General features: G+C 43.7%; 1 protein-coding gene across 3 annotated transcripts in view; it reads left to right on the top strand.

The window, feature by feature from the left end:
- ctnnd2b (catenin (cadherin-associated protein), delta 2b) overlaps positions 1–19505 on the top strand; it is a 1166477-nt gene that overhangs the window by 840744 nt on the left and 306228 nt on the right. For all 3 annotated transcript variants that reach the window (XM_080203490.1, XM_080203498.1, XM_080203509.1), the window contains exons 5-9: positions 394–428; positions 915–1031; positions 1252–1436; positions 3136–3679; positions 11790–11984. In XM_080203490.1, coding sequence (XP_080059616.1) covers positions 394–428; positions 915–1031; positions 1252–1436; positions 3136–3679; positions 11790–11984 — 1076 coding nt within the window. The remainder of the gene's footprint in view (positions 1–393; positions 429–914; positions 1032–1251; positions 1437–3135; positions 3680–11789; positions 11985–19505) is intronic.

Raw genomic sequence — 19505 nt, 5'->3', positions numbered from 1 at the left:
CGGGAGGAAACAGGAGCACCCAGAGGAAAAGTTAAAGTTTATTTATTAGCCATAAGTAAGGCTTACATTAACACTGCAGTGAAGTTATTGTGAAATTCCCCTACAAGCACACACAAACATGAGGGAGAACATGCAACAGCCAGTCATCCGAGGCCAGAATTGAACTGGTGCAGTGAGGCAGCAGCGCTAACCATTGTGCCAGCGTGCCACAATGCCGCCCCAAATTTTATCTTATCACATACCAGTGAAGCAGTTTGGGATGCTTTGTTACCTTAAGGCAAATGTAAGTTGTTGCTGTTCTATATCCATCAGATGGTTGTGCAAATGTTGACAAACGGGTTAGCCTTTTTGCACATCCTGATTTATATATCTTTTTGCTTTTTATTCTTGCAGTTCGACAGAGGATTCGTTTCGCTGGCACATACAAGGTAAAATAATTTTTGTTTTCGACGTTCTTCCCTTGACGGAATTAATCTCTGAAAGCCTGCCTGGCTCCCTCCCCATTAACGGAGGACGACAGAGAAACGTTGGTTGACATTCCTTGATGCATACGTGGAGACTGGCTACCCGAGGTTAACTCAGTGCTAATGGGGATTGTTTGCATGGGGAGAGCAGAAGGTTACGGCCTCTTTTCACTAGGCCTGTTCCATTGCCAACCGCTCAAATTGCCACTGAAAAACCGACACTAATTGGGCAATGGGGCCAATTGATGTTGTGTCGGGGTGCTGTTTATTTTTAGATTGTGAACTGAAGGATAAGTGCTGCACTAATTTCCAGGAGATGAAAGGAGGAGTTCTTTCAGCCTTCTTTTCACTTCAGTTTGATGGTCTTATTCCTTGATTAGGCCAAGGATTATGTATTAATCACTTCACTGTTCTTTCCCTTCTTTTGAATCTTACACACGCGTACCTCAGATGCACAGAAAGGTGCGGACGATGAAATCGCCAGTGGCTTGGAGTTAGTGGACTCTTGCTTGAGGTCCCTGCAGGAGTCGGGAATACTAGATCATCACGAATATTCTTCAACTGAAAGTGAGACTCGTTTAATTTGATATTTAGCATTATTATTGCTTGTTTAGTTGAACAAGCTGCTAACGATCAGTCTCATCATTTAGGTGAGTGCTATGGTCACATTCTTGAAGGCCATGGGCCTCAAATCGTGCCGGGTAGGCGCAAGGCTTTTTCAGCGATTGACATCTTCTCTGCTTTACTGTCAAGTCCACTGATTGTTCTCAAATGACTTTTTGTACAGGGTCCAATCCTCTCTCCCAGAGTGCCTCACAGATTAATGCCAACCCAGAAGGGTCCTACCAGTACTCGGGCAGTTACCATAGTAACCAGACCCTCTCCCGAGGTGATTCGACCACATCGCAGCTCTCTGGCAGAACCTCCAGTGGTCAGATTGGAGCGGGAGTCGGTGTTCATAACTATAGTCAGGTACAACGTATAATTATTATAAGAATAATGTCCACTTCAAAGGAAAAATGAATGAAATTACATTTATATAATGCCTTTCACAATCTGCGACATCTCTAAGCACCTTATGCTTCCAAAGCACTTAGTTGGTTTTAATCACATATGTAAGAGAGGAGACGTGGTGGAAAATTTGTACTCAGCAAGCTTCCACAAACAGCTTTGAAATAAATAACTGGACAACCTTTTTTCTTAGCAGTGCTGTTTGAGGAATATATATTGTCTGGGGCACCAGAAAGCGCTTTCCTGCTCTTCTTCAAAATAGTGCCATGAGATCTTTATTGTTTGTCGAGATCTTAGGCCCAAATTATCAGAATGGGACAAGAACTCTCAACCTTTCAACACAGGCAAGAGTGCTACTTCCGAGCCATGGTGGGCAATTGGGGATGTCACACTTCCTGCTGTTTCTACCTGTTGTGGTCCTTAAAGGATGTTACTGCTTTCCATTAACTAATTAGTAGCTGCAGGTTCTAATGAGGGCCACTAATTCTGGTTTGACACACAGGAGAGGGATGTGAATGTCACTGTGGGCCAGAACTTAATGGTGGTGAGTCGCTTTCTTCAACTGCCGCAGTTCACAGTGTTGTTAGATATTTATGGGGGAAATGTTCACGTCCTGCCTGCCACAGGAATTAAAGCAGGCAGTGGGGAGGCAGACTCATGCAACAGTCTGTTGACCTCAGACGGGATTTTCTGGTTTTGGGGTGGGTGTGGCCAGAAAACCCCACCCTATGGGTGCAATTTTAACATTCTGCTACGCTGGTCAAGTAGTGTAGCAGAACAGGAAATGACAGCGGGAGGCCAATTGAGCAGTTTTGGGCCCCGTACCTAAGAAAGGATGTGCAATCCTTGAAGAGGGTCTAGAGGAGGTTCACAAGAACGACTCCAGGAATAAAGAGTTTATCATATGAGGAGCAGTTCAGGAGTCTGGGTCTATTCTCAATTGAGTTTTGAAGGATGAGGGGGGATCTCATTGAAACTTACGGAATACTGAGATGCCTAGACAGAGTGGGCATGGAGAAGATGTTTCCACTAGTGGGAGAGACTATAACCAGAGGGCACAATCTCAAAGTGAAGGGACACTCCTTTAAAACTAAGATGAGGAGGAATTTCTTCAGCCAGAGGGTGATGAATCTGTGGAATTCATTGCCACAGAGTGTTGTGGAGGCCAGGTCATTGAGTGCCTTTAAGACAGAGATGGGTAGGTTCTTGATCAATAAGAGGATCAGGGGTTACAGGGAGAAGGCAGGAGAATGGGGTTGAGAATCATATCAGCCATGATTGAATGGCAGAGCAAGCTCAATGGGCTGAATGGTCTAATTCTGCTCCTGTATGTTATGGTTTTATAATGGGAATCACGACTGACGTTTGGGCTGTTGCAATCTTCCAGGGCCAGTTTTTATGACGTGATCAGATTACATTATTCATTTCCTATTTAAGTTTATTTTACGAGCTTGGGACGAGCTTGTCTGGGCTTACTTACATTCCCAGCCTCGCCGGTGGAGGTCCAAACCAGTGAGGATCACAGATGGTCTCCAGCAATTGGGACCATGATGCGTTCTCTCCTAGATTTAAAACAGTCTCACACAACCTCCCTCTTTTTGACTCAGTTTACCTTCTTCTAAAATGTATTTTGTCTGCGTCCCACTCTCACACCCTGCAGGTTAACCGGGTTGGTGACAGCGGTCGTACGTCAGGGTCGGAGAGCTCGCCGTCGCACTCTGCATCACAGTCAAGGGAAGCTTTTGTGCAAAGCCATGGGAGTGCCTTCCGCCTGCCTGACCCTCAGCATCCATCTTCAGTCTACTACGTGAGCGCCACGCTTCCTGCTCAGAGAGTGAGCTCACCCATGTCCCTCCAGCGGACAGGCTCGCCACCTAAGCTCCAGCGAGCGGGCTCGGCTGCGGAGAGTGGCGTCTACAGTGCCCAGCGGCTTGCCTCCCCCAAGCAAACAGCCTCGCCCAGCCGACTTTCCAAGTCCTACAGCACAAGCTCCCCGGTCAACATTGTGGTGTCTTCGGCCGCCCTCTCCCCCTCGCCCCCGGCTGTCGCCGCGACCTCGCCTGCACACCAGGCCAGCTCATCCCAGCCCAGCTATGCCACGCTTTCGCCCACCAAACGCCTCGGTCATGCATCTGATCCGTACGGAAAACACCCGCAGGAGATGTACGAGCGCTCGACTCTGCAGAGGCCCGGCAGCCTGGCAGGTAAGTCAGTTGAGCTGGTGCACACGTTTACCATCGAGAGGGACGTTAACTGTTTCTGCAACGGATATTGGAGAAGATGCAGAGAAGATCTACAGGGCTGCTACCAGAATTGAGAGAGTACGCCAGTGAGAAAAGGCTGGACAGGTTTTAACTCTTTTCTGTCAAGAGGGAGGAACTGGTAGGTGTTTACAATGAAAAAGAGGTTCAATAGTGTCAGCATAGAGAAGATATTTCCACTTGCGAGGGTGTCTAAAACTGGGGATCATAATTCTAAAATCATCTCTTAACAAACCCATAATAAATTGAGGAGGAACTACTCTCCTCAAAGAGTTGTAAGACTGTGGAACACTGCCAAATGGGGAGGTTATGATGAATTAACATTACACTGAATTTTGCATCACAAATTTATTAGTGACTACCTTAAATTAATAGTTTTCTGGAAGGACCTTTTTCATTTCTGTCATATCATAATTTAAAAGAACCCCACAGGTCATCTCTCAAACCTTTTCTCAAGAAAAAAGTTGCAGGCGTTTCTGATGTCGTACCTTCTCCATTCTGGTGACACCTTTGTAAATCTACTTGGCATTTGCCCCCTTGCTTCTGCAGCCTGGATTTTCCAGCCCCATCATTGTCATCGGGCGGCATGGGGAAATTTGGAGAGCCATCGACTTCTAACGTCTCTCCAAATTTTCTGGTCCCGTCTGCAACAGTGCCCACTGATGTCGGGGCCAGTAACTCCCTATATCCCTTGTGTAATATGGAGACTATTATGTGTCTATCCTAGGTTCAAAGTAATCTTGCATAACCTTTCTCGTTTTGAATTGCTTTCCTCTAGAATGGAATTGCAATGCAATTGTTTGCACTTATGACTTTGTTAACCATTATTGTTCTGTACACCCTACCTTCTGTTCTTCACCCTACCTGTATCTGTGACAGTATATTGTGTTCCCTATTCTTTTCCTTTCCCCCATATATTTTACGAATGGTTTGTTTTGTCTGTATAGCACGCAAGAAACAAAACTTTACACTGTATCCTGGTACATGTGACAATAATAAATCAAATTAAATGTACGCCTAGATTCTGTTGTGCCCCTACCCATAAAGGCAGTTATTTTCCAAGCATTTGGTGACCTTGTTAATCTTATTACTGTTATGATACAGAGGTTAATCCCCTTTACCTCACTTCGTAATCTGATAAAAGTGTTTGGGAAGGCGTGAACTGTCCTACATTAACATTTAGAGGTTCAATAATATAAAGACCTGACATTCGCTTTAAGTGAATAATGAACAAGTTATTTTATTTAATCAACTGTAACTTTAATTAAACAAGTAATATATTAATTAAAGGAAGGTTCATCTGAAATGCTGTTCAAATAAATACAAGGACCATTTAGTACCAAAAGAAACAGAATTTTAACTACTTTCAAAAAATATATACAATCAGGTCTGATAGTGTTTTGGAAGCTTTGGAATTTTCTTCTGGTGATTTTTCTGTCTGTAAGGTCTTTCTGATTTGATGCCCTGTTGTTAGGTAGATGGAGAATTCTCTTCAGAGATAGTTCTTTAGCTGGTAGAGTGGTGAACTACTCTAGAGATGGCCTTCTATTCTGGCTCTCAGTTGAACTCAATTGAACTGAATTCGAGTCAGGCACATAAGTTCCTGTTTATACTCTTGATGACCTATCCGTTCCTGTACCGGATTGGCCTGAGGTTGACAGCAGCAGCAAATTCAAACTTGATAGGTTCCCGATCACTGAACATCTTCTTTAAACTCATAGGTTATAAGCTGAGTGTCTTCTTTAAACTCATAGGCTGTTAGAATGCAAAAACCCTGCGAAGTCTGTTACCAAGGCAACCCTGATGTTTTGGCGTCTACAACAAATGTTGCCATTTGCGTACTCTGTGTGCCCACATTTTAAACATCCCAGCATTGACCCCAAAATCAGCTTTTTAAAGGGACCATGCATTGTTGTTCTCCATCTAATATTTAACATTCTTTACAAACATTCTTTACATCTTTACAAACTCAACTTCACAACATTACCAAAATGCAAGGTATCACATAGTATAGGGTAGCATATAAATGCATCTACATGGAAGCTAATTAAGTATGAGGGAGAAAGAAATAGAAAGACATATCTATTGGGTTAAATGAAGTAAATAGAGATGAACAGTGCATAACCTTTGGCATGAACTTGTTTTCATGCTGTAAAATTCTATATAATAAAGTCTATTTAAAAGCTTTTAATTCTATCTTGATAATTGGAAAAGCTGCCTTAGATGGACCTTCTGACTGTCTTTGTTGAAGGACAGAGGTTAACGTTTTCAGTTATTATGCAGAATATTCTCTAACAAGTCCTGTGTGCCTTTCACATTCTTTTTAATGCCAATTAACATTATTACCATATGTCTGCTGCTCGATCTTGCTCAGGAAGGTTGCCCCATATGGATCCTGGAATGGGGAACACATGAAGACACAAACAAATTCCTTGTTTCAAACCCATCTGTTAAATGGCAGGCTTTGAGACACCATGGTGAGAGTGGCCCTTGCTGAACAGGCTGAGGACAGGCAATGGCCCTTGTGTGTCGAACTCTACCACTGTGGACTCAGTACAAACCCCTGAAGTACTTTTTGAGAGACTCAGACAGTGCTGCACACTACTGAGGAGTATCCCCTCTTTGGACTGTAGCGTGCGACAGTCTAATCCTCTTTATACTCAACAAAGGAAGCTATCACTTGGCTTTGGGGATTTGCATTCACTAAGTAAAATAAATTACATTATTTACTGTAAAGCCAGAATTATTCTTTTTATCAGTTAAGATAAAAAGAATATTTCTATTATCCTTTCTTATCCAGAAAGGATTTTTGTAATTTTGTTTTGAAGATGTGTGATGATCGATATCCTTCATATCATTGTTTACCGTTGTTGCAGCATTAAGATAGTGAGTGATTAGGTCATTGCACAATTCCCATACCCTGTTCCATGGGGTGGTATAATAGAGTAAGAGGGTGACGGTATGGTGGGGGTTGGGGGGGGGGGTGGGGGAGGATTCTTGTGAGTGATTGACAACACGGTCTTACGTTCCATATTTTGATCTACTTCTGCAACTTCTCCAGCTCTGCAACGCTCCACAAACGGAGATCAAAATATTCTTTTTCTCGAGAGCTCTTCTTGAGATTTTCTCGAGAGCTACTTCATGATTTTCAGGGGCTTCTTCATTGAATCACAGAGTTGTTACAAACAGAAGGAGGCCATTTGGCCCATTGTGTCAGCAGTGCCTCTTCAAATGAATAATTCACCGAGTGCCATTACCACACCTTCTCCCCGTAACCATTCCTTTTCAATTAACAGTCTAATCCCCTTTTGAATGCTTCAGTTGAGCCTATCTTCACCACAATCTCGGGCAGCGCATTCCAGATCTGAACCATCGCATTGTGCTTTTGCTTCTTTGGCCAATTACTTTGGCTGGGATTTTACGATTCCACCTGCCGCCAGGATCTTCCAGTCCCGCTGAAAATCAGTGAACATTTGACTGGCCTGCCGCATCCCCCTTGGTGGGACCCAACATGACGGGCCTCAAAAATCTCTGCCTTTAAATTTGCATTCTCTTGTTCTTGTTCCTTTCACTAGTGGGAGCACCTTGTCCCTATCAATGACCAGGCCCCTCATGATTTTGAATACTTCTATCAAATCTCCTCTCAGCTTTCTTTTCTCTCAGGAAATCTTCTCCAACCAATCTCCACAATTGAAGTTCCTCAACCATTCTGAGTCTTTTCAGCATTCTTTCCAATATCATTGCATCTTTGCTAAAATGCAGCAACCAGAACAGGATGCAGTACTCTAACTGAGACCCAACTAGTGCCTTATACAAGTTCAACATAACCTCCTTACTCTTGTACTCTGTATGCTTATTAATGAAGCCTAGGATACTGATGCTTTAATAAATGCTTTCTCAACCTGCCCTGCCACCTTCACTGACTTACGCACATATACGCCCGGGTCCCTCTGCTCCTTTAGAAATGCATTCTTTCTTTTATATTCCGAAAGAGGAAATGCTGGAAAATCTCTGCAGTCTGGCAGCATCTGTAAGGAGAGAAAAAAGCTGATGTTTCGAGCCCAGATGACCCTTTGTCAAAGCTAAAATGCGTAGAAAATGGGAGATGCTGCAGGGAGAGGGAATGAATGATGAGTCATAGCCACAGATCCCAGGGGAAAAGGCTACTAATGGCAGTCCATAAAGAGAATAAAGGGTGTGAGTGGCCAAATGGCAAAGGAACTAAAATCAGAGGGTAAATTGTGACAAATGAAGATGGGGAGGGGGGATGGGAAATGGGTGGGAGCGAGGTAACATTTAGAAGAAGTGGGAAAGGGGAAGCAAAGGGGGAGAAAAGATAAGGAATGTGGGGATAAATTAGGGGGAAAGATTTGGGGAGAAGAAAAATGAAGAAAGACAATAAAGAAATAAAATGTAGAGAACAGTAAAAAATTAAACAAAATGAAAACAAAGAGGCCGAGGTGGGCGTAAAGCTATTTATCTGAAGTTGTTGAATTTGATGTTGAGACCAGAAGGCTGTAATGTGCCTAGCTTGAAGATGAGGTGCTGTTCCTCCAGCTTGCATTGAGCTTCACTGGAACATTGCAGCAAGCCAATGTGGGAGCAGGATGGTGTGTTAAAATGTCAAGCAACCTGAAGGTCAGAGTGCTGATCGCGCACATACCGAAGGTGCTCAGCAAAGCGATCACCTGGTCGTCCGCAATAATTTGCTTTATTTTGTATTGTTTCTCCATGTACCTCTAATCAAAATGAATCACCTCACGTTTTCCGCAGTGAACTTTACCTGCCACTCATTAGTGTTACAAGTCAGCTTACATTAACACTACAATGAAGTTACTGTGAAAATCCCCAAGTTGCCTGTTCGGCTACACTGAGGGAAAATTTTAGCATGGCCAATGCACCTAACCTGCACATCTTTCAGACTGTGGGAGGAAACCAGAGCACCCAGAGGAAACCCACGCAGACATGGGAAGAGTGTGCAAACTCCACACAGACTGTGACCTAAGGCCAGAATTGAACCCGGACCCCTGACGCTGTGAGGCAGCAGTGCTTAACCACTGTGCCACCATTGTCCGTGTAGTTTTGAAGTAATGCAATATCCTCTTCACAATTCACAATGTGTTCAAGGTTCGTATCCTCACAATATTGAGAATTTTTCCCTTTACATCAAGCTCTAGGTCATAACATTTACCCGGAAGAGCAAGGGTCCACTAGCATTACTATTATGTCACCATCGCTCCAGTCTTTAATCTTGGTGGCTGGAAAACTTCTAGAACAAAAAATTATGGTAAAGAATTAATAGTCACATGGACAAATGTGGGTTAATTAAGGAAAGCCTAATAATGTGGCGGAAGAGGTACAAGGGTCTGTAATGGCCTATTCCTGTTCCTAACATTCCTCTGTTTGTAAGAGCCTCCTGCCACTCCAGATTAACCCCTTAACAGCCAGCAGAACTCATTGATCTTACACCACAACAATGACTGCATTTCAGTAGTACTTCTTTGGCTGTAAGTTATTTCAGGATATTCCCTGGTTGCCAGACACATTATAGAAATGTTAGTCTTTCTTTCTATGGGTCAGTCTCAACATTTCAGTGCTTGGGCTATTGGAAACATGTGAGGTTACAGAGGACGGAACAGACAGGACATAATTAGCCAGTCAAAAACTAGCCCAGGGAATTCCACTGTCCCAACTAATGGAAGATTAAAACGGGAAATAGGACGAGGAAGTGCAATCCAATAGATTGATTTAATGGAACTAATTACTGCCCGTAGTAGCTTGCTGTCACCTGTGATGCAGAATAGTACTTTGAGGAGCACTGTAAAGGCATTTGCCTTTCTCCTTGCCCTGAGCTCCAGCTTTCAGTCATGCACGTTCAATTGAACCTTTAATTTGATACATTTCTCCATGAGGTTGCAGTTCTCAGTCGTAGCCACTGGGGGTGCATTCTTCAGCCGTTTGTGCGAAATTACCTCCCTTCGCGTTTGTATCAGAATCCCAGCTGCTAAAGAATAGTCACCATTGCATCCAGGTTGTACCCAAGTATAATTTGAAAATGGTGATTTCATTCAAGGAAAAGAATGAAATTGTTTTGATCCAAGCCTGCAATGCAAATCCCTTTATTCCAGTTTTAACATATTACGATAAAGTGACGAAACTGAAGCAACTGTCACAGTGCTGACTCCATTCCAGTGTCGTAAATCATGTTTCAGTTGACCCTGGTTCCTTGATCATAATCCATGTAACCAATATCACCAGTAGAAGATTGAACGCAGGCACAAATGCTTACACACGCACACACACATTCTCGCACACACCCACACACATTCTCGCACACACCCACACACACACACACTCTCTCTCTCTCGCACACACACTCACACATTCTTGCACACATGCACACAAACACCCACACTCTCACACACATACATAAACACGTTTTTGCACACACACACACGTTCTTGCACATACAGTCTTGCACACACACTCTCGCATGCACACACATTCTCACACAAATACACACATCCTCGCACACAAACACACATTCTCACACACATTCAGACACACATTCTCACACACCTACACACATTCTTACGCACGCGCACGCCCATACACATATTCTCGTGCATACACGTACACGCATTCTCGCACACACAAATTCTCACACACATACTCACGCACACATACTCTTCCACACGTGCGCACAAGTGCTTTCACCCTTGTGTGGACAGTGTCTCGCGCACTTGATGGGATTTTCTGGCCCCAAGACCAGAAATTTCCATCCAAGGACCTTTAAATGGTCTGTCAAATTTTCTGTCCTACCTTTACGATTTTTGCGGCAGGGATAGGGGAGGGACAGGACAATTCCACCAACTGTTTCAATCACACATATTTCTTCTCTCTCATAGATTATCTCTTGCAGATGTATATATGCTTGCACATATATATACACACACACAAGTATCCATACACACAGGAATAGATATACACGCCCCAGATGGTTGAGCTTTGTATTCTTCATAGCTGGATAGAACACTGACCGTATTGGGGCTTCTGGTGCTGGTGTCAGGAATACCAGCTATAGTGCACATAGATTAAAACACATCACTCTGCCCTGCAATTGTTTCAAACACGTTTTCTTCCTTCCCTGATTCAGGCATTTCCAAAACTGAGTCCGGCTTTTTCGCTTCTGTATTTCTTGCTCCTCAGGCAGCCTCGTGGCAATGTGTTCTGTGGAACTTGCCCACCTCATGCAGGACAACAACCTGCCATCTGTTCGCCTACTTCCCATGCTGGCATGGCTCAAATCATTCTGTCAGATGCCAACCTCTATCTGGGTACCCCATGCCACTAATTAATGAATGGCATTAAGCTGCCCAAACTAGTTGTTTTTGTAACTAGGGACTGTTTATTCAATTGATTCTGTTCCACTGCTATGAATCATGTATCTACATTGCCCACATGGATGTAAACCCAGTGGTTGATCCAATTTTGTCAGTAACTTGTGAGACAGGTTGGGTTAATTTAAATTCACCTCCTTCCCCCCCAACCCAGGATTGTAATCATGTCTGATTGCCTAACAAATTAAAAATTAGGTCTTAGTCTAATTTGGGGCAGCACGGTGGCACAGTGGTTAGCACTGCTGTCTCACAATTGACCCGGGTCCAATTCCAGCCTCGGACCAGTGTCTGTGTGGAGTTTGCACATTCTCTCCATGTCTGCGTGGGTTTCCTTTGGGTGCTCCAGTTTCCTCCCACAGTCCAAAGATGTGCAGTTTAGGTGAATTGGCCATGATAAATTGACCCTAGGGTCAGGGTTATCAGCAGGGTAAATATGAGGGGTTACAGGAATACAGCCTGGGTGGGATTGTTGTTGGTGCAGGTTCGATGGGCTGAATGGCTTCTTTCTGCACAGTAGGAATTCTGTTATCTTCCAGGGGAGGTGACCTGGCCAAACGTGTCCACTGGATTCAGAACCTATTTTTAATTTTCTCTGCTTGTATTGACTGTGGGTTTTGAACTCACAAAGTGTTGTTTTCTCTCGTGCACCACAGCCAGTTCCCGTGCCTCCTACAGCAGCCAGCACAGCCACCTGGGCCCTGACCTGCGCCCACTTCAGTCTCCAGAGCACCACATCGACCCCATATACGAAGATAGAGTCTATCAAAAGCCCCCAATGAGAAGCCTGAGTCAAAGTCAAGGGGACCCGCTTCAGGCATCTCTTACAGGGACATATCGCACTAGTACAGGTACAGTGATGTGTATAAAGCGGTCGGGCTTGTCACCAAAGCGGTCTCTATCACGCTATATTGTATGTTCATAAATTATACACCCATTGCCCCTGCGCCCAAGCCGCTCAGCTCCTCCAACCAATATATTTACATGCACCCCAGCTCCCAGGGAGAAACCTACACAGAGAACAAACTTGCACTTACCTTGCTTCTTGGTTGATTACAAGACATTGCAAAGTACCTCACTGCCAGTTCAGGACTTCTGAAATATGATCTGTTGTAATGTAGAAAATACAGTAAGAGGTCTCACAACACCAGGCTGAAGTCCAACAGGTTTATTTGGTAGCACAAAGACTCACATTCCAACCATTATCTTGCAATTGAGTTTTAGTCTCTATATGCCCTGTTTGTGAACCCAACTCTCCACTCACCTGATGAAGGAGCAGCACTCCGAAAGCTCATGCTACCAAATAAATTAAACCTGTTGGACTTTAACCTGGTTTCGTGAGCCTCCTTACTGTACGCACCCATCTCCACATTGTAGGAAATACAGCAGTCGATTTGTGCACTGTCCCAGAAGTGGCACTGAGATAGTGGCCAGATAACCTGTTCTAAGGGTTTTGGTTGAGGGATAAATATGAGCCAGGACACCAGGGAGAACTCCCCAGCTCTTCAAATTAATATTGAGGAACCACTTCTGCATTTTGGAGCGGGCAGATAGGACCTCGGTTCAACATCACACCCAAAGGCAGATCATGAGGGGTTTGATAGATAGAATGGTTTTCCTTAGAATCCTACAGTGTAGAAGGAGGCCATTTGGCCCATCAGTTCTGCATCGACTTGCGGCACGGTAGTACAGTGGTTCGCACTACTGCTTCACAGCACCAGGGATCCGTGTTTGATTCCTGGCTTGGGTCACTGTGTGGAGTTTGCACATTCTCCCTGTGCCTGTGTGGGTTTCCTCTGGGTGCTCCGGTTTCCTCCCACAGTCCAAAGTTGTGCGGGTTATGTGGATTGGCCATGCTAAATTGCCCCTTAGGACTAGCTAGGGTAAATGCATCTGATTATGGGGAGAGGACCTGGATGGGATTGTGGTCGGTGCAGACACGATGGGCTGAATGGCCTCCTTCTGCACTGTAGGATTCTATGACTCTCCAAAAGAGCATCTTACTCAGGCTGAACCACCGCCCCATCCCCTGTAACCCTGCATGTTTACCATGGCTAATCCTCCTAACCTACACATCTTTGGACACTAAGGGGCAGTATGGCGTGGCCAATCTACCTAAACTGCACCGCTTCGGAATGTGGGAGGAAACCGGAGCACCCCATGCAGACACAGGAAGAACGAGCAAACTCCACGTAGTCACCCAAGCCCAGAATGGAACGCAGCTCCTGAGGCAGCAATGCTAACCACTGTGTCTCTGTTTCCTCCAGTTCGCTATTTGATGCCCTTACTCTCCTGAATCTGCCTAAAGATACCCTCCATCAAGTTGTATTTGCCAGTGGTTGGAATGAAACATTTATCCTGAGCATCAAAGACATTTTCAAAAGCTGTTGCTGGATAAATTTCATTAATTATGATTTAGTTTGACTAAGTTAGTGAACAGGAAAGGTTGTGTTCCCCAGTGGAATATAACCCATCTTGATTTTTCACTCAACTTCTCAGTTTTTGTGCATGTGGCAGTTAAAAAAAAATCCGTCAGGGAAAAATTAGATTAGCCTGTAATTAATATTTTCTTTCTGTCAAAAAATAAATGCAAGAAAGTCAAGCGTTATATTTCACCTTCAAAAACCATTATTATCCAGCACTACCTTGGGACTTGAGAACATCACTTCTGATCAAATACATCCAACTGCTGATGTTGGCAGCCCATATGGTCCACAAAGTCACAATTTTAGTCAAGTTTAGGGTTGCCGGCTCTGGTTGGATGTCGTTGTGAAGTTTTCATCACATGACTTATCCACACCCAACCACCCCACTTTCTTGCTCTTCTATTGATTGCCCAAAGCTCCACCTTCCCACGCCAATCACATTTCATGGCAACACGGTGGCACAGTGCCAGGGACTTGGACTCAATTCCGGCTTGGGTCATTGTCTGTGTGGAGACTGCACACTCTCATCCTCATGGGTTTCTACCAGGAGCTCCAGTTTCCTCTAATAAAGGAACTTAGACTTAAACTTTAAACTTTACTTCATTTTCTCTGTTTTCAGTCGGACCCTGAGACTTAGCTTTTCTTTGGTAACATTCTGTCCATTGTTTAAAAATTGTTTCTCTCAAGTAGAGAGCCTCCTTGTTGGCAGAAAAATCAGTCAAGAGCTTCATAATTCTATCCTTTAATCACCATTCATACCAACCAGAATCACGTATTGGTTTATAACAGCAAAAATAAAAAAGTTTAAGTTTGTTTATTAGTGTCACAAATAGGTTTATATTAACACTGCAATGAATTACTGTGAAAATCCCCTAGTCATCACACTCCGGTACCTGTTTGGGTACACTGAGGGAGAATTTAGCGTGGCCAATGCATTTAACCAGCACATCTTTTGGACTGTGGGAGGAAACCAGAGCACCTGGAGGAAACCCATGCAGACACGGGGAGAACATACAGACTGTGCACTGACAGTGACCAAAGTCAGGAATCGAATCCGGGTCGCTGGTGCTGTGAGGCAGCAGTGCTAACCACTGTGCCACCCTTTCTTTCCCCATTTCTCCAGAGCACAGAAGCAGATCAGGGACCTCTATGATGCTGACAGCTATTTTCATTAGATAAGGATATTGAATACACCCTTATCTAATATAAAGGGTATATATTTGTACTGTACCTTTAATGTAATGATGATAGCCCAGGGCTATGCACAAGAGTGGAAAAGTCAGAAATTGACTTTGTCAAAAGAAGGAGATACTAGGACAAAGGCTTGATCAAACAGATAGGTTTTAAGGAGCATTTTAAAGGAAGAGGGAGAGGTGAGGTTGTTTCAGGAGGGAATTATATGACTGATTGTATCCAACTCCATTTACCTGACATAGCTCTATATCTCTCAATACCCTTATCTAATGAAAATAGCTGTCAGCATCATAGAGGTCCCTGATCTGCTTATGTGCTCTGGAGAAATGGGGAAAGAAAATTGTCAAATTGAATTGACTTCACCACAGCGTGAATATGAAACATTGGCACAGTTATAGCAGAGCAGAGCGATATGCAGATACTGCCTGTGCTATTACTGTATTAAGTTTGGATGATCTTATCTAAATCCTTCATTGGGGAATGAAGTGGAAATCTCCCATTGAGAGACCACATGATGACTGGTGTCGAAAATGGAAACATTTTAAACTGTCCGCTGTTAAGTTGCTGGGATTGAACCTGAGATGGAGCCCGAGCGTTTCCCACTTGTTTCACTGGTATATCTTTGCCGGAGACCCATTTCTATTTGTAGTCAAGAGTTCTGACACTGATGGAGAAAGATTCTCAACCATGCTGTTGGTCAGAGCAGAGGAAACTTGTTCTGTATCTGATCATGCTATACTTCACCCAAGAATGCCAGATACTGGCACTAAGGGAAAATCATCTCTGCCAACACTAATGCCCCAGCTTGGTGTTCTCAAATAATTAGTGCATATTTCACAGAACAATGCTTCTCAATTTTAAAACAAAATTGGCTTATTTATTTAATGTATGTATTGATAACGATAGATTTGTAGATGCTAATTATACAATATGAACTTCAGAACTCACATGGACAACACAGTTTACACCTCCTCACTGTCAAGTTCGGCAAGAGACAAAGCAGATGGTTGGATCTTTCATTGGAGTAGTAATCACCCCTCTGACTTCTGGGCCTTTGCCCCAATAACAGCCCTGGTCATTCAATTCTTTGTAATTAGAGGTTGAGAAAAGATGGGTACCTACATCCCAGAAGGCTTTTTCAATCTCTTCTCCCTTCTCTAAATCTTTTTTTTGCTTTGTTTCTTTCAGCCTTGATGGTTCCAAAGATCCCCTGGCCAGCCTCCCAGCTTCCGCCCTCCATAAATTTGAACTTATCCAAAACCCTGCTGCCATGTCCTAGCTCCCACCAAGTCCAAAATACCCATCACCTCTGTAATCACTGACTGATATTGGCTCATGTCCTGGTAATGACCTGATAAAAAGAATTATCACCCTCCTTTTCAAATCTCTCCACCCTTCCATTCGCTTGGATAATTATTCAGTCTTCCAACTCTGGCCTGATATCCACTTGCTGCTTCCTTTCGCTCCACCTTTGCCTTTCCTTTTCCACCACATAGTATCCCCTCAAACCAGAGCCTCAGCATCAGAGCCATGGAACACACAGCTCTGCAATGCAGAGCTAAGATCACTAGCCATGCCACCAGACATCTAGGTCCTAAGGGGTGAAAGCTTCACCCCAAACTTCTCAGCCTTCCTCTCGCATCCTTTTAAACATTTCTCAAAACCATCTCTTTTCCTAAACTTTTGGTCAGTTATCTGTACAGATGTTTCCCTTTGCTTGGTGTCATTTTTTTTTGACTGGTAACACTCTCAGAACAATACAGCACAGGAGCAGTCCCTTTGGCCTGTGATGTTGTGCCAAACATGTCACCAAATTAAACTAATTCCTTCTGCCTTGCATATTCACGTGCCTATCTCTGGGGGTTCCTTTGGACATTTTTATCACAAATTGCAGTTGTTTTGTCTTACCCTAAATTTAGGGATTCTTTTGTGGTCAAATCTTTTTAAAAATATGAAGAGGCAGCAAATCTGATTAATATGGCTGACTGGCACTCAGCACTAACACAGTGGATGACTCTTCTGAATCATCCCCTCCCTGGGAAAAATAGTCCATTTGGCGCACTTAGATGAAAGTAATGCCCATGACAAACATCAATAATGTCTTAAATGATTTGATTTGAAGTGGAAGGGTCACTTTTGGAAGAAATACTGATTTACTGCGAAAAGTCCTCAGAAGCAGAGTTCCCTTCGCCAAAATCCCTTTACTTACAAGTCTGACGATAGCATGCAGAGTGCTTTCAGACAGCAGTCTACACTAGGGAGTGCCAGAGGAACTGACAGTCCTGGTTAAATACAAAGCAAGAGGTTCCCTGATTAGCCCAACAATTTGGCCCTTAATCAGGGAGTTCATATTCCAACAGGCCCACCTCAATTACCTGATGATATAATGTAATTTATATGTGTTACATTTACCTACCTTGCATTGGAAAAAGGGTTGTCCCCAGGAGTAACACATTTCAACAAAAAGACCCTATGCAATGTATTTTGCCTTAATTAGTTCACACCTATGAATAAGATGTCTGGTTTGCCAATGGATTGAGAAACTTCCCAATGACATAAAGCAGCAGTGCAATTCCATCAGAGCAGATCCACTGCATGGAAGGATGGGGAATTATCGTGAAAGTAATTGCCTATGCCCCTAATTAATGGTGGCCAAGGTATAGGAGATAGTTCCTTACTGGTTTTCTGGCAGTCTTCCTATCTTCTTTTCCCAATTGACTAGGAAGGATTGTCTGTGAATATTTGAAAGGATGATGAATGTTCATCCGCAGATTAAGGCCAAGAATTCTCTGACCTTGCCTGCGGCTGGGATCCTCCAGCCCCGCTGCAGTGAATGGAGTTTTGGCTGAATGCCAAATTCTTCACTCTAGCTGGCACTGGTGGTGGGGCAAAAGGGACTGGAGAATCGTGGCCTAGTTTCACTTCTGTTCAGCTTTGGAGTAATGGGTACAGTCTGGCACTCATGTGCCCGTGCCACTCAGAACGTCAGGGTACAGCACTCTGTGCAGTAGCTCAGGGAACTGAGAAATATAAGAAAGCCATCAAGGATAAACTGAAGGCAAAAGACATGCCATGGGTAAGTGCTTATCAGTGATAACTTTAGCAACAAATGCTATCAGTTGCTACATCTTTATGAAATCAACAGCTGTGTGTGAAGAGTGTGTCATTCAGCCACTCTTATGGCTTTTTACAAGTGCCAAGACACTTTCTCAAGTGGAGAATTTCTGCCAATTCTCTGCCTCAATATACTTAACAGAGCTTGATCAAATTCAAGCTTCTCAGGCTATAGGCTACCCTGGGGTGAACTTTCGATCGCTATATTTTTAATACTGTCATGACATCTCTTTGCGCTTGATAAACTATATGATCTCCAGGGTTTCTCTAAGAAGGCAGCTGCTATTCCCTCTATCCTGGCGTGGTATCTCCCTGAACCAGAGATTGCAGCATCAGGGCCATGGTGCACAGAACTTTGCAATTGAGAGCTGCAAACACTGGTTAGCAGGAACACTGAGCAACCATCTTAATGCTTCAGGTGCTTCAGTGAATGAAGGTCATTCACTTACAGCCATTCCTTTACCCTTTATGTTGAGGATGTTATCTTGTACATACTGGTAAGATACTGCAGTGGTTATGTTGTTAGTTGAGCAATCTTGACTGCTGGATGAATCATCTGAAGCACATGGTTAATCCTTCCATTGCAGCTTGTGAATATAATTCCTTTTAAGATATCTGGAGTTTTTTTTATCTATGTATCAATATTAGTGACTGTGAAGCCATTGGATTAGTTCAACTAATGCCTTTAAACAAAGAACAGTACAACACAGGAACAGTGCAACACAGAACCCTCCAAAACTGCGCTGATCATGTTGTCCTATCCAGACTAACCGCTTGTATTCCTCTATCTGCCAACTGATCATATGTCTGTCCAGATAAGTTTTAAATGTTGCTAATGTGTCTGCCTCAACCACCTCACTTAGCAGTACGTTCCTGGCCCCCACCACTCTCTGTGTAAAAGACTCCCCCTGCACACCTCCACTGAACCTTTCTCTGCTTACCTTGAACTTGTGTCCCCTTGTTAATTGTCATTTCTACCTTGGGAAAAAGCTTCCAACTGTTTACCCTAGCTATACCCCTCATAATTTTATAAATTTCTGTCAGGTCGCCCCTCAGTCTCTGTCTTTCCGGGGAGAATAGTTCCAGTTTATTCAATCCCTTCTTGTAGTTAATACCCTCCATACCAGGCAACATCTGGTAAAACTTTCCTGTATTCACTCCAAAGCCTCCACATCCTTCTGGTGGTGTGGTGACCAAGGGAAACCTGCTGACTTTATGTGACCTGCCCTGTATGTAACTGCATTGCCACACTAGCATTGTTGACTCCCGACTACCTTGCAGAGTAACTCAGAAAATTGCTCAGCATTACTTTTTTCATGTTTTACAATGCAATCCTTCCTGCTTCCAGCAGCATCATACACATGCAGATCAGATATATACACTTGAACAAGTCAGTGAGATTGTCCTGTCCTAAAACCTCTTCATCATCTAGTCAGGTTTCAGGATGATCATGTTGCTCAGGGCCACTGTCGTTATCCTTTTGCAGCAGGAAGCAAAAGGTTATGTTGGATAAAAGTTCTAAGCCAGGCTGGTAGCTCTGGGTAGTTTTGTTAAAGTGATACATTCTGCACTTCCGGTTGCCCCAGCCGCACAGTTTTGAGGCATCCACTCAAACTTTTCTTGGAACGTTTTTCAGAT

The sequence above is a fragment of the Carcharhinus amblyrhynchos genome, chromosome 2 (assembly GCF_965287045.1).
Source record: "Carcharhinus amblyrhynchos chromosome 2, sCarAmb.v2.hapA, whole genome shotgun sequence".
Taxonomy (NCBI): Eukaryota; Metazoa; Chordata; class Chondrichthyes; order Carcharhiniformes; family Carcharhinidae; genus Carcharhinus; species Carcharhinus amblyrhynchos.
This window is presented reverse-complemented; position numbering and strand designations above follow the sequence as displayed.